General features: G+C 38.4%; 1 protein-coding gene across 12 annotated transcripts in view; it reads right to left on the bottom strand.

Moving 5' to 3' along the window:
• Window positions 1-16,588, bottom strand: part of obscnb (obscurin, cytoskeletal calmodulin and titin-interacting RhoGEF b) — a 191,499-nt gene that overhangs the window by 126,373 nt on the left and 48,538 nt on the right. For 11 of the 12 annotated variants that reach the window (XM_048246060.1, XM_048246078.1, XM_048246143.1 and 8 more), the window contains 2 exons: window positions 10,224-10,490; window positions 463-732 (listed from right to left, as the gene is read on the bottom strand). In XM_048246060.1, the coding sequence (XP_048102017.1) occupies window positions 463-732; window positions 10,224-10,490 (537 nt within the window). The remainder of the gene's footprint in view (window positions 1-462; window positions 733-10,223; window positions 10,491-16,588) is intronic. The other variant, XM_048246102.1, reaches the window with a different exon arrangement.

Below are 16,588 nucleotides of genomic sequence, written 5' to 3'. Positions count from 1 at the left end.
ACCCCCAGGGATTATTCATCATGGCAACTAATAGCTCCTGTTACACAATTCAGAATATGGCTGGGACATGCAGGGACCCCAAGTTTGGTACGTAATCAGCCGTATCTGGGATTGTGTAACAGGTCAGTATACTCCCAGATACGTATCTATGTGTATCTAAATGTATGTGTTGTGTGCAAGGGAGAATACTGTGGAATTTGAGTCTGGGATACACCCTTTTTCTCGCAGTTATCTGTCAGAAATATCAGCAAATGTTCATATCTGCAGATGGCAAAAATGGCATACAGACATTGGTCTTTTTGCCTCCCTACATGCCATTGTAATTATCTTATCCCCCTGGCCTCCAATATTGTGCCTACACCTCAGTTTTGAACTTGCTGTCTATGAATATGTCACTTTAATTTGTGAGACAATTTTTATATAAATTGTATATATATTATGCCAGGAGAAGCATTGAGGCACCTGTGATGATCAGCTTGCCAGAAACATGGACACCTTCTGCTTGGAAGACAATCATCCCAGCATCCTCTGTTATTAACTTGGATAATGTCAAGGAATGTTTTTTGCCATGTCTTGTAGTGACACAGTTTGTTCCTGCTTTTAATTTCTTGCCATCTTTCATCCAGGTGCCTTCTTCTACAATTTGACTCAGTTCAACCTCAAATGTTGTGGATTCTTCTTCAGTAACCTTTGTTTCCTTTGCAAAACCCTTCACCACCTGAATCTTTCTCACTGTATGGTAAAAAAGAGAGAACATTTAAATTTCACAAATCAGACATAATAACAGCATAGTCCATGGCCCAGACCAGATAGCGGTAACAGTCAAGGTGGCAAACTTGAATGGTGCCATTTAATTTGTTAGACCAACAGTAGTAAAACTAGATGTACTGCAAAGCGGTGCAAAATATGACCGCCGCTCAGTCCTGCACATTCTCTCCACAAAAATAAATCACGCTTGTCAATTTGTCTCCATCTCCTACTCTTGCAACTTTTGTGTATGTAAATGAGTGTGCATGTGTGTGTTTGCTTTTGTGTATATGTGTGCTTCTGTGTGTGTGTGTGTGTGTGTGTGTTCAATTGTGAGTGTGTGTGTGTGCGTGCGCACATGTGCCTGCTTGCCTGCATGTGTGTGTTTTTATGTGTGTGTGTGTGTTTGTGGGTGTGTTTATGTGTGTGTGTGTGTGTGTGTGTGTGTGTGTGTGTGTGTGTGTGTGTGTGTGTGTGTGTGTGCGTGCGTGTGTGTGCATGTGTGTGCATTTGTGCATGCGTGTGTGCATGTGTTTGTATTTGTGCGTGCGTGCATGCCTGTGTGTGTGCATGTGCTTGCTTGTGTGGGTATGCGTGCATATCTAATGTGTGTGTGATGACGAGTGTGTGTGTTTATGTGTGTGTGTGTGTGTGCATGCTTGCGTGTGTGTGCGTGTGTGCGTGTGTGTGTGTGTGTGTGTGTGTGTGTATTTGTGTGTATATGTCTGTGCTTGTGTGAGTGTGTGACTGTGTTTGTGTGTGTGTGTTTATGTGTGTGCATGTGCTTGCTTGTGTGGGTGTGCACTAGGGATGCACAATATATATCGGCGGCTGATATATTATTGGCCGATAAGTGAAAAAATGAAAATATTATTATCGATAACAGAATTTCGGCTGATAATTTGCGCCGATATTTTTTAAAGCCCTAATTTCCGGACTGGACATATGTAAGGCCCATCTGGCTACACTGAGCTACTTCAGCTTGGTTGGCTATACTTCTTCCTCAATATAATGTCAACGGTATGAATGTATTTCACCATTCTAACAACAACTGTGGATCTGCGTTGAATCTGTGCATCCCAAAATCCTCTTGTGAATGATCCGCCGTTGAACCTTAGCAGAGCGGAGCTCAACCCTAGAGCCGTCTTGTGCTGGTGTGTTTGCACTTTACCGCGCTAGTCGGTTGAAACAAATAAACAAACCGGTCGGTGGGACGAGTACATAAGTAGGCCTAGTTCTAAGTTGTATTTTAGTATTTGCATTACGTTCGGGGCTAACCCCTTTAATTTCTGCTGCAGCGGGTTGTGCGCAACAGAGTAGACGGACATAAGATACAGTCTGAGGAGTTGCAGCTTTATTCAGTTACCCGCAGTTGAAACTAAACATAAGTTGTCTCACAAACTCTGAATTGGTCGTTATAGCTTATTCCCAGCCAAGCCGTTTATGAGCGTTTACTCCTAAATGGAAACGATTCATACACTGTCGCTAGCCACTCACTCCCAATTAACTGACGTCAGGTTCACTTAAAGGAGCCACACATAGGGCTAGGCTACTGCTATTTTGTTCACTGCTGTACTATTGAGGACTATTATGAGTTCTGTCCATCATTTGGTGGTAGGTAAAATTACTGTTTAATAGTTAATAAAATTATGCTTATTAAATGCTTTCCCCAAATCACTTTTCACAATTTTTTTTCAAGAGTAATATTATCGGTTATCGTATCGGTATCGGCCACAACAAACCAATAAATATCGGTTATCGTTATCGGCCCTAGTATGCGTGCATGTCTAATGTGTGTGTGATGACGCATGTGTGTGTTTATGTGTGTGTGTGCGTGTGTGTGTATATGTCTGTGCTTGTGTGAGTGTGTGACTGTGTTTGTGTGTGTGTGTGTGTGTTTATGTGCGTGCATGTGTGTGTGTATGTGTGCGCGTGTGTGTGCCTGCAAGTATCTTTATGTGTGTTTGCATGTGTTTATGAGTGTGTGTGTGTGTGCATGCGTAGTGAACAGTCACTAAATATACATACATATTAATTTAGTGGAATTCCATTCATGAGGGACCATACAATAAACTTGCCATGCATTCAGAGGGTGTCATAATGATCTCACTCTTCAAATTTTGTGACGTTTTGAACATGTTGTTAGGTTTTGTGACTATCTTGGCCACTAGGGGGTCGCTCTTGCATCCTTGCCATGTTTGTTTTGACAGCTAGATTATTTGTGTTTGTTTTGACTGCCATGTGCTTCTTTGTTTTGATGGTCATGTGATTTGTGCCCCACCTGTTTTTGGTTAACTTTCCCTCTAATTCTTAATTTCCAATTCTGTGGTGGTCATGTGATCAATTACCTTGGGTATTTATTCTACCCTGTGTTTTGTTCTTGTCACTGAGTCTTTGTGCTGTTTGAGGGTGAATCACTCGTGTACCTATTGGGAAAAGACTTTGGAATTACTTTTTGTTTGCTTGGAACTTTGCGTTTGTAAAACTTTGGATCTTTTGAGACCACTTTTGTGAAACTTTATCCTGGAACTTGCCGCTGGAAGATGTTTGTTTGGAACTTTTGTATCTTCTGAGCGTTTGGATTTTACTTTCTCTTTTTGGACACTTGATTGCCTTGACTTGACGTATCTTCATTGCAAGTTGTGGATTTTCCTGGACTTTGCCAATTAAACTTTTTTGAACTTGATCCTTGTTGTCGGCCCTCTGCACTTGAGTTATTTCTCTATTTTGCCTAGTGGGTGTTCACTGGATTAGACCAGTAGCCAGGGTTCCAGTCCCAACCCAATCGAACAGAAAGACTTAGACATGACTGACTCAGCAGAGGCTTCTTTGGCTTGTAACCCAGCAGAGGTTCAAAACATAATGGCTGCTTTAACAAGCTATGGAGCTACCATGGATACTCACAGACAAGCATTGATAAGACAACAAGAAACCCTTGCTCGCCACGATTAACTGCTACAACAAATTGGGAATGCCCTTGTACAGCTGACTCCTCTACCTCCATCCCCTCCTCCTGTTCACCCATCTGCTCCAGCTCCAGCTCCAGTGCCTCCTGCCATGCATCCTCTTACACCTCATGAACCCCGCCTTCCTGCACCACAGAGGTATGATGGCAAGCACGGTGAGTGCCTTGAGTTCCTTACCCAGTGTCAACTCACCTTTGCGCTCCAGCCTACCACCTACACTTCTGACCGCAGCAAGATCGCATATGTAGTAACTTTGTTGGCTGATAAGGCACGAGCTTGGGCAACAGCCATCTGGCAGAGACAGGGACCTGAGTGTTCAGATTTCAAGAAGTCTCGAAGTCTAGTTTCGATCAATCAGACATCAGCCAAGATGCAGCCAAGAAACTCATGTCTATCCAGCAGGGAAGAGGTTGTGTCGCAGACTATGCCATCTCGTTTCGTGCACTCGCAGCAGTCAGTGGATGGAATGACACTGCCCTGGTTTCAGCTTTCCACCATGGTCTATCTGACCCCATTAAAGATGGTCTGGCCTCTATAGGTTGCCCCAGTGAACTAGAGACTCTGATTTCACATGCCATTTGCCTTGACAACAGGATTAGAGAACGTAGCCGAGACCTGAGCTTTCCTTACCTCACTGCTTCATACTGGAGTCCACCCACCTCCACCAGTGACTGTCCGGAGCCCATGCAAATTGGCTGTGGGGACAAGTGCTGCATCTACTGCGGCAAACCTGGCCACTTCCGAGCATCTTGTCCTGAGCTCTTGGGAAAAGGACTGTCCCATCCAGCCGAGGGAGGGTTGTGACGGGGACACCCTCTCTCCCGAACTTCCTGGCCAAGGAGTCTACATCCCGGTCTCCATCTCATGGGGTGAGTCTGTCCATTCCTGCCAAGCATTGTTAGACTCCGGGGCTGCTGGAAATTTTATGGATGTCCATTTTGCCCGAAGAATCAATGTCCCTACTGTTCCTCTTGAAGTTCCTTTGTCAGTTTCTGCTCTAGATGGCCAGGCTTTAGGTGATGGAAGAGTAACCCAAGTAACTTCCCCAGTTGTTCTCCAGTCTCAAGGTCACAATGAAAGTAAAATCCAAATGCTCAGAAGATACAAAAGTTCCAAACAAACATCTTCCAGCGGCAAGTTCCAGGATAAAGTTTCACAAAAGTGGTCTCAAAAAAAGATCCAAAGTTTTACAAACGCAAAGTTCCAAGCAAACAAAAAGGTAATTCCAAAGTCTTTTCCCAATAGGTACACGAGTGACTCACCCTCAAACAGCACAAAGACTCAAAGTGACAAGAACAAAACACGGGGTAGAATAAATACCCAAGGTAATTGATCACATGACCACCACAGAATTGGAAATTAAGAATTGAAGGGAAAGTTAACCAAAAACAGGTGGGGCACAAATCACATGACCATCAAAACAAAGAAGCACATGGCTGTCAAAACAAACACAAATAATCTAGCTGTCAAAACAAACATGGCAAGGATGCAAGAGTGACCCCTAGTGGCCAAGATCACAAAACCTAACACATGTTAGCCAAAGATACCGGTGATTACAACGCCTCGTTTTTGCTTTTTTATTTTTAACTTTAAAATTCCCCACCCGACCTAAAATTCCGTGTCGGTGCATCTCTAGTCTCAACTCTTTTGACCCATACCTTATATCAATATCAAATGCAGGTATCAAAGTTTCACAGATGTGTCTCAGAGATCATTACTAGGGCCCCTTTTCTCTATTTACTGTACACCACTTCATTGGGTGATATCAAATAATGGAATTGGTGTAAACCATTTCAGATTGGATTTCTGCATGTCTTAACTCATTGAATGCCAAGCTGTTTTCGGAAGCTTTGTCCTAGAGTGCCAGCAATCTATACCATTGTTGATGATTTTTGTACAGCCACAGTATATTCTGTGTTATAGCTATGAACACATACAATGGCTCATTTAAAAGGTGACTTTAAGCTCTCAGTGGGTGCAAACCGTGTATTTCTACAGGCCTCTGTTCCTGAGAAATCCCAAGCTAAATAGTGGCTAGTTTTCATCAAAATCACTGTTTTTTTCTAGAAACGGAGATATAACTTTCATGAAATATGAAGTGTTGCCTATAAACTAGGGATGCACGATATATCGGCGGCCGATATATTATTAGCCGATAAGTGAAAAAATGAAAATATTATTATCGGTCCAATAACAGAATTCTGGGCGATAATTTGCGCCGATATTTTTTAAAGTCCTAATTTAGGCCTACGTTTAGGTCTGACTACACTGAGCTTGGTTGGCTATACTTTTTTCCTCAATATAATGTCAGCGGTGTGAATGTATTTCACCACTCTAACAAAATCTGTGGATATGCGTTCATTTGGGAATCTGTGCATCTCAAAATCCTCTCGTGAATGATCCGCCATTTAACCTTAACAGAGCGGAGCTCAGCCCTATCTAGAGCCGTCTTGTGCTGGTGTGTTTACACTTTACCGCGCTGGTCGGGGAAACAAATAAACAAACTCGTTAGTGGGACGAGTACATAAGTAGGCCTAGTTCTAAGTTGTGTTTTAGTATATTATTTGCATTACTTTAGCTTGGGTTTTGTATTATTACCTAGAAACATGCTAACCATTCGTGCTTCAGTTCCAGACAGGTCATCATAATATGTTATTAAAACCTTCGGGGCTAACGCCTTCCATTTTTGCTGCAGCAGGTTGTGCACAACAGAGTAGACGGAGATAAGATACAGTCTGAGGAGTTGCAGCTTTATTCAGTTACCCGCAGTTGAAACTAAACCTAAGTTACCCTCACAAACTCTGATTTGGTCGCTATACTGTAGCTTATTCCAAACTGAGTCGTTTATGAGCGTTTAGTCCTAAATGAAAACGATTCAAACTCTCTAGCCACTCACTCGCAATTCACTGACGTCAGGTTCACTTAAAGGAGCCACACATACTGTAGGCCTAGGCTACTGTTATGTTGTTGACTGCCATACTATTAAGGACTATTATGAGTTCTGTCCATCATTTGGTGGTAGGTAAAATTACTGCAATAAAATTATGCTTATTAAATGCTGTCCCCAAATCAGTTTTTACAATTTTTTTTTCAAGAGTAATATTATCGGTTATCGTATCGGTATCGGCCACAACAAACCAATAAATATCGGTTATCGTTATCGGCCCTAAAATTCCATATTGGTGCATCTCTACTGTAAACTTTCCGGGAAGTGATCAGCAAGACCAGAGCCGTATATATATATATATACGGCTCTGAGCGAGACCTGGCGAGACTGCCACCTAGTGATAGACCCACGAAAATGGCCTGGTTTTCAGCTGACGTGCATGCGTCACTGATTCGACCCAAAGCGGCAACCGAGTTATGATAAAATGTCCAGATTGTGCGTTTTCATGAGTTTTCGATCGTCATATATTTCATTTCCATTCATCACAGAGTTCCCAAAATCACATATAAGGTGTGTTAGACAGTTAGAGTGTTTCGTAATTTAAAAAAAAAAAAGTTAAAAACGTAATATTACGTTTTTGGCACTCAACGCATGGGAAGGAAAAACATAATATTACGTTTTTGGCAGGGCTCGAATTATCTTTTTGACTTTAAGGGGGTTTTTCTCTCATAAAAAGTTGGCACATCCAGTAGGCTACATAGCCTAAAGGCGATACAATTAAATAGCCTAGGCGCGAGTGGCGCTTTTGCGCAGTAGGCTATGCGCACGGTAGGCCTTGGCTATAACTTGACAGATTTGATAGAAATTGATTCCTTTTTTCCATATTTCATTTCAATTTCACAATACAAAAAAATAGACTAAACTTAGTTTAGTCGAGTGCCATTCTCAATTTAACAACGTAACTCATTTGAACCATACCACCGTCTCAGATAGGCTAAAACACAATAATGCATGTAGTCTTTAAATTATACACAGGGAAAATGCACTAACTGGCAGAAATTAATAAAGCCATTGCAGCCAAACTATGTTCTAGTATTATAGGCTGATGTACACATGGTGATATCAACACCGGGGTGTTCAGTCGTCTCGTGTGTTGAACCGTGGAAATAAATAGACGAACAATTTTGGAATTTGCACTGCGTGATGAGATGTAGCCATTGAATATTCCGCCATCAGAGATTGCTAACAGGTGTTTCAAAATATCTGGGAACTTTCCGGAGCTCGAATGGCAGAGGATAGTTGCAGATCAATTCACACAATCATTGAAGTAGGCTGTATTATGGGCCATAATTTATTTTTGTCAATAAACACAGAAGAGGCGAAGCGCAAGTTCAACAACAAACAGGACTTTTTCAGCCCAATGACCGCCTATGTAAATAGACAAAACGCTCGCATCAAAGCAGGGTGACTTCTTCGGACTTGCAAGTGCTGTCAAATCGATATTAGGCTATGCGGTTTTCTCATAGGCTATAGTGGTGTGACGGTGAAGTGCAGTCATGCTGCGTTCAAGAGTGTAGGGTAGGTCTATGTCCAGTAGTAGCCTATATTTTAATTTAACGTAGCCTAGCCTACTGGTAAGAGATCGTTCAGGGATGGATAATGAGCGTTGTTTAAGATTAAATTACAATGCCAGACACCTTCAGATATAAGAGACCCCCTCAGATTTTTGAATTTGTTGTTTTTATGGGAGCCAGTCCTCACTCTAAGGGAGCTCGGCTCCCTCTGGCTCCCACGTAATTCGAGCACTGGTTTTTGGCACTCAATGAGTTAAGGGTATTTCATTTTGGATCGGTACTTCCAGCTTAATCTCTCCAAAACTGAGAGCTTGTTTAATATAGCTATTTCCCAACAACTTGGGTGTCACAATTGATGGCAAAATTTCTATGAGCATGTACTGTAACCTCGATCACAAAATCATGTCGGCTTGACAACTTCTTGTGCCAACCCACTACTGTTGTGGACTACTGCAATTCATTGTTAGCTGGCCTGCCTGCATGTGTAGTGAAACTATTACAGTTGAATCAGACTGTTGTAGCACAGTCAAACAGAACAAACTCCTCTCTGAGTTACTCCCCACTGGCTTTTTATAGCAGCCAGAATCAAATTCAAATCCCTCACTCTGGCCTATAGTACACTTACTGCATTAGCTACCTGCTATTTGAATTCCATGATGCCGCTCTACATCCCCGATCGTCCACTGCGGTCCTCTGATGAGCATCTGCTGTATCGACCAACCATTAACACTAAGAGGTCTCATTCAAAACTCTTTTACTCAGTGGTTCCTCATTGGTAGAATGAGTTGCCTAGTGTTCTGCATTCTTGCTATAATATTGAGACTTTCAAGAGGGTTTTAAAGACTCTTTGCATTCGAGTCTTACAGACTCATGGTTTGTAAGTGTTTAGGTTTGATAATATAAAATCCATTATTGTCATTGTTGAGATTTGATATAGTTGTTTGTATTATTGTTATTATTACTATTATGCTTAATGTAGACTTTAAGCATAATAGATGCTGTCCCCAAATCAGAAAAACTGTTGTATTTTAACTATTGTAATGTTCATATTCTGTACATTGTTTTGGACAAAAGTGTCTGCAAAATACCATAACCATACTGTACAGTAGTAACCAACTAGTTGCTTATTAAGGATTTAATCAGAATAAATGGCCTATTGACTTAGGATAAGAAATTGTTCAATAAAGACCTAATACATGTGCACAGTTGCTTAATACAGACCCTGTTGAGCACTAATACATAGGCATATAATGTGTTCCAAAAACGAAAGCGTTACTATATGGGAATTGGACAATAGAATGTGTTTTATAGCCTACCTATTCAGCTCATTTAGCAATTTCTTTGTTGCCGCCCTCCTTTCAAAATAAGCCCACAAAACATGACATCCTGGTAACACCTCTGCAATAACCTCACAACCCATCACTAATAATTACATGTAGTAAACCATTGTCAATATTGATTACAATAGATAATATTCAAATGTCTCTGCACAGGATTATGGAAAACTATTAGCCAGATGCTACGTAAACCTTTATGGAAAGATGTAGGATGAGCCCAAGATTAACCTATTACATTTTTTAGCTGATATGACTCATTGACTGACTGAGCAAATTTACTTTCACTTTCACTACTGCTGCAGAATATTGCAAGCTTTGATGGAGGTCTGCAATCTCTGATAGTCCTTATAGCTGTCCTGTATACACAAAATACCAGATTGTGAACTAACCAGCCTTGATTTTGGTAGTTTCACAATAATAATACCCATTAAACTGTTCCAGACGCCTGTCAGGTATGGGTATAAAAGACATGATAAATACAACTTAGCTGCCACTCTGCAGGGGTTATCATATCAGAATATGTCTCTCACACATGGAAGATTGTAAAAATCATAACTAGACTTTGCCACCTTGACTGTTACCGATTAAAGTTAAAGGACTAAAGTTTTGTTTACTTTCCACTGTGAGATTGGCTTGGGTCTTGTCATCCAAGAGAAAACATGCATTTCCCAACCATACATAATAACAACATCCCCATGAAAGTTTTGCTTACTTTCCACTGTGAGCTTGGCTTGGGTCTTGTCATCCAACGTCTCGCATGAGTATTGTCCTCTATCACCCTGGGTCACAATCTTGAAAAGAAGGGTTTGCCTGGCACCTTCCACAATGATATCTACACTGCCTCCGGGTTGGACAACAACACCATTCTTCATCCATTTTACTTCTTTGGATGGTTTACTCAACTCCACCTCAAGACGCACTTCATCCTGCTCCTGAACCGTGAGGTCCTGAAGTTTCTTTTTAAAGGTAACTGGTACCTCTGTTGAAAAAGAAACCCCAATAAAAAACGGTTTTCCCTTGTCACTGATTAGTGCTCTACAAACATTGATGAGGAAAAGTAAATGGAACTTATTTGGACATAGATACATGATGTACAAAATGTCAATACATGCACTATAAATAAACGGTAACACTTTATTTTAATGTGTTGCTGTTACAGTGTACCTACCTAATTAGGTACAGTGGTACAACCTGTGTAACAACATGTACTATCAGGTACTATCATTGTACTTGCATTATGTATTTGTGGGTACCTACATATAGTTGTTACATTGTAATACTGAGTGCTTTTACAAAGCTTTGACAATTTGCCTACATTTTCATCAGAGGCAAAGAGCTGACCTGAGACCTGCTGGATGGGGTAGGCTGTTAGGCTGTTGCTAGGGTAATTATAGTGGTTGCTATGCTATAAAAGTGGTTGCTAGGTGGTTGCTAGGTTGTTGCTAGGGTACTTAAGTAGTTGCTATGCTGTTGCTAGGGTAATTATAGTGGTTGCTATGCTATAAAAGTGGTTGCTAGGTTGTTGCTAAGGTATTTAAGGTGGTTGCTAGGCTGTTGCTAGGATAATGATAGTGGTTGCTATGCTATAAAAGTGGTTGCTAGGTTGTTGCTAGGGTCATTATAGTGGTTACCATGCTATAAAATGTGTAAATAGTAAAATAAAGTAAGAATAGTTAAAAGTTATTGAAATTGGGAGAAAGAGAAAATAAGGGAAAGTGAAAAAAAGGAAGTGAAAGAAAGTTGGGATGAGAAGTGAGCTATTCAGTTGAATGGAGAGGGACACAGAGAAGAGGTTCCATTCAAGTTGCTGCAGGCAGTCAGTGAGAGAGCACAGGTGCAGTTGATTGCATTTTATTTCCTTAATAGCCTATTATGCTGTCATAAAGCCAATGTTAAGTCTATGGAGATTTTAAGTTTTTATTTAATATCTCAAAAAGTAAAAGTTGTAGAAATATGAAAAGTCATAGAAAATTTGGTTCAAGAGCTATGCATCAAAGTTTGAACGAAGTTTCTACGATAAGGGGTTCAAGTCAAATTAGGGCCTGGAAGAATAATAATAATTATAACTAGAAATGCAATTCCAAGGAATTACCAGTGCATGAAAATGCTAAAGTTGTGATGTGAAATATCATACAGAGTAAAAATAACCTATATTGGTTGCTTGGTAGATGAGGTTTAATATAGTTGGAATGACTGAACAGTTAAATTGATAGGTAGATAGTGTAAGGTTAAATTATTTAGGTAGATAGTTGACGATAACTGACAGTTGGAATGGCTCTAATATTTTCTAGCAGTTATGCTAACTATATTAACAAAGATAATAATGCTAACCAAGTTACTTAACTTAGTTAATTTAGCTAATGTTTTTTAGCAGTTTTTTTAAAATGTTAATAATGCTAATGCTGTTAACTATTTTAACAATGCTAACTATGTAACTTAGCTAACTTAGCTAATAATTTATAACAGTTATGCTAAAATATTAAGAATGCTAACATGCTAACCATGTGACTTAGCTATTCATTTTTAACAGTTATACTAACAATGCTAACTATGCTAACCATGTGACTTAGCTATTCTTTTTTAGCAGTTATATTAACAATGCTAACTATGCTAACCATATTACTTAGCTAATGTTTTCTAATAGTTTAGTCAAAACTATAATGATAACTATGCTAACTACATGCTAACCAAGATGCTAACAATGTTAACTATGCTAACCATGTGACTTAGCTAACCTAGCGAATCATTTTTAGCAGTTTTGCTAACTATGCTAACTAACATGCTAACTATGCTAACATGCTAACTATGCTAACCATGTGACTTAGCTATTCTTTTTTAGCAGTTATATTAACAATGCTAACTATGCTAACCATATTACTTAGCTAATGTTTTCTAATAGTTTAGTCAAAACTATAATGATAACTATGCTAACAATGCTAACTAGCATGCTAACAATGTTAACTATGCTAACCATGTGACTTAGCTAACCTAGCGAATCATTTTTAGCAGTTTTGCTAACTATGCTAACTAACATGCTAACTATGCTAACATGCTAACCATGTGACTTAGCTAACCTAGCGAATCATTTTTAGCAGTTTTGCTAACTATGCTAACTAACATGCTAACTATGCTAACATGCTAACTATGCTAACCATGTGACTTAGCTATTCTTTTTTAGCAGTTATATTAACAATGCTAACTATGCTAACCATATTACTTAGCTAATGTTTTTTAATAGTTTAGTCAAAACTATAATGATAACTATGCTAACAATGCTAACTAGCATGCTAACAATGTTAACTATGCTAACCATGTGACTTAGCTAACCTAGCGAATCATTTTTAGCAGTTTTGCTAACTATGCTAACTAACATGCTAACTATGCTAACATGCTAACTATGCTAACCATGTGACTTAGCTAACCTAGCTAATCATTTTTACAACTTGGTTGTAGTGAGGACATTTATTTTGAAACAGTTGTGGGCAGAGGAAATAGGAACAGAATCTGTAGTCTTAATAGAGCCAGAATGTATGCTTAAAGCCTGAGACAGAGTATATAGTTTAAAAGTTGAATTTAGATAGTGTAATGGATGTTGATAGACAGAAAGTTGAATGGATGTTGATAGGCAGATTATTTAATGGATGTTGGTGGATAGTTTAAATTATTTAATAGGGAATTATTGTAGCGAGGACTTTTATTTTGAAACAGTTGTGGACAGAGGAAACAGTTGACCAGAATGTGTAGTCTTAATAGAATGAGACTGTATGCTTAAAGCCTGAGAAACTGACAGTTGATGCAGGTGGCTTGGCCACCTGCCACAAGATTCTAATTGCTGTGATGTCATAAAGGCCCAATGTTAAGTCTATGGGGAAATGTTCAATAGTTTTAATTAATAGTTTAAAAAAGTATAAAAAAGTTACAAAGATGAAATGTACAAAGCACCCATGTCCTAAGTAAGACCTACGCAACATAGTTTGAATGAAGTTTCTAACGCTAAAACGGTTGAAGCTGCATTAAACGCCAAGTAGAAGAAGAAGAATAAGAAGAATCCTAGGAAGAACAGTACAGTGCATTTTCATGCACTGTAAAAAAAAACGGAATAACAGTACAGTGCATTTTCATGCACTGTAACTAGAAAAGCATTTCCTGAAGGAAATATAGTGCATGAAAATGCAAAAATATGATGTAAAATATCATACAGAGTAAAAACAAACTATATTGGTTGCTAGGTAGTTGAGGTTTAATATAGTTGGAATGACTGAACAGTTAAATAAGTGGATAGTTTAAATGGTTAAATTATTTAGGTAGATAGTTGACGATAACTGACACTTGGAATGGCTCTAATGTTTGCTAGTAGTTATGCTAACTATGTTAACAAAGATAATGTTAACCAAGTTACTATGCTAACTAGCATGCTAACAATGTTAAAATGCTAACCATGTGACTTAGCTAACTTAGCTAATCATTTTAAGTAGTTTTGCTAAAAATGCTAACTAGCATGCTAACATGCTAGCATGCTAACATGCTAACCATGCTACTTATAACTTAACCAATGTTATTAGCTAATCAAAATTTTAAGCAGTTTTGCTAAAATGCTAACTAATCATTTTGCTAACATGCATGCTAACTATGCTAACCATGTGACTTAGCTAACTTAACTAATCATTTTTAGCAGTTTTGCTAAAAATGCTAACTAGCATCTTAACTATGTTAACCATGTTAACTTAGCTAACTAGCTACAGTGGGTAGGAGTCATAGTTGATGACAAGTAACAGTTACAATGGCTGAACAGTTAAAAAGTTCAGTAGTTTAAAGGGTTAAATTGTTTAACAGTAAAATATTATAGTGAGGACTTTTATTTTGAAACAGTTTTGGCAGAGGAAGCAGTTGAACAGGATGTGTAGTCTTAATAGGGCCAGTTTGTATGCTTAAAGCCTGAGACTGGCAGTTGGATCCAGGTGGCCCGAACACCTGCCATAGGATTCTAATTGCTTAACGTCTATTGTGATGTCATCAGCCCAATGTTAAGTCTATGGGGAAATTTTGATAGTTTTAATTAATAGTTTAAAAAGTATAAAAGTTACAAAGTTGAAAAATACAAAGCCCACATGTCCTAAGTAAGACCTACGTAACATAGTTTGAATGAAGTTTCTCGTTTAACGGTTGAAGCTGCATTAGAAGAAGAAGAAGAAAGAAGAAAAAGAAGAAGAAAAAAAGCCTTGGAATAACAGTACAGTGCATTTGCATGCACTGTAAAAATATGAATAACAGTACAGTGCATTTTCATGCACTGTAACTAAAAAGCATTTCCTGAAGGAAATACAGTGCATGAAAATGCAAAAATATGATGTCAAAATATCATACAGAGTAAAACAAACTATATAGGTTGCTAGGTAGATGAGGTTTAATATAGTTGGAATGACTGAACAGTTAAATAGGTGGATAGTTTAAATAGGTAAATTATTTTAGGGTAGATAAGGTTTAATATAGTTGGAATGATTGAATGGTTAAATAAGTGGATAGTTTAAATGGTTAAATTAATTTAGGTAGATAGTTGTAACTAACTGACACTTGGAATGGCTCTAATGTTTGCTAGCAGTTACGCTAATCATTTTATAGTAACAAAGATAATAATGTTAACTAAGTTACTATGCTAACAGCATGCTAACAATTGTTAAAATGTTAAGGATGTTAACCATATGACTTAGCTAATCTTTTAGTTAATTGCTAATTTTTTAGCAGTTATGCTAATTAGCATGCTAACATGCTAACCATGTTACTTTAGCTAACTTAGCTAATCATTTTAAGTAGTTTTGCTAAAAATGCTAACTAACATGCTAGCTGTAGCTAACTATGTTAACCATGTTAGCTAACTTAGCTAACTAGCTACAGTGGGTAGGAGTCATAGTTGATGACAAGTAACAGTTACAATGGCTGAACAGTTAAAAAGTTCAGTAGTTTAAAGGGGTTAAATTGTTTAACAGTAAAATATTATAGTGAGGACTTTATTTTGAAACAGTTTTTGGCAGAGGAAGCAGTTGAACAGGATGTGTAGTCTTAATAGGGCCAGTTTGTATGCTTAAAGCCTGAGACTGGCAGTTGATCCAGGTGGCCCGAACACCTGCCATAGGATTCTAATTGCTTAACGGCCGTATTGTGATGTCATAATTATAATGTTAAGTCAATGGGGAAATTTTGATTAGTTTTTAATTCATAGTTTAAAAAGTATAAAAAGTTACAAAGATGAAAAAATACAAAGCCCAAATGTCCTAAGTAAGACCTACGTAACAAAGTTTGAATGAAGTTTCTACGTTTAACGGTTGAAGCTGCATTAAACGCGTTAGAAGAAGAAAAATAAGAACTAGAGAATGTAATTCCAGGGAATTACGAGTGCATGAAAATGGCTGCTGAATGAAATATTGTTGAATATTGTCTAAAATATAATCTAAGTAAAAAGATGGAGGTCAGATAGGAAAAAAGCTGTTGAGTAGTTTAAATAGTTAAATTATTTTATAGCGAATTATTGTATTGAGGACTTATTTTGAAGTTGAAGTTGAGGACAGAGGAAACAGTTGGCGGGAGTTGTAGTTGATGACGACTGACAGTTGGAATGGCTGAACAGTTAAATAGTTGGATAGTGAAAATGGTTAGGTTATTTAATAGGGAATTATTGTAGTGAGTACTGTTATTTTGAAACAGTTGTGGGCAGAGGAAACAGTTGGCGGGAGTCATAGTTGATGACAACTGACAGTTTGAAAGGCTGAACAGTTAAATAGTTGTATAGTTAAAATGGTTACATTTTTTAATATAGAATTATTGTAGTGATGACTTTTATTTTGAAACAGTTGTGGGCAGAAGAAACAGTTGAAAGAAGTCAGAGTTGACAACTGACTGTTGCTAGAGTAGTTATGGTGGTTGCTAGGTTAATGATGTTGGTTGCTAGGTTTGAACTGTGAATATGGTTGGAATTATTGTAGTGAGGAGTTTTATTTTGACAGTTGTGGGCAGAGGAAACAGTTGACGGGAGTCAAAGTTGATGACAACTGACTGTTGCTAGAGTAGTAGAGTAGTATGGTG

This window comes from Alosa alosa, chromosome 1 (assembly GCF_017589495.1).
Source record: "Alosa alosa isolate M-15738 ecotype Scorff River chromosome 1, AALO_Geno_1.1, whole genome shotgun sequence".
In the NCBI taxonomy this organism is placed as follows: domain Eukaryota; kingdom Metazoa; phylum Chordata; class Actinopteri; order Clupeiformes; family Clupeidae; genus Alosa; species Alosa alosa.
Note: the sequence above shows the minus strand (reverse complement) of the source record. Positions and strands in the feature narration are given on the sequence as shown.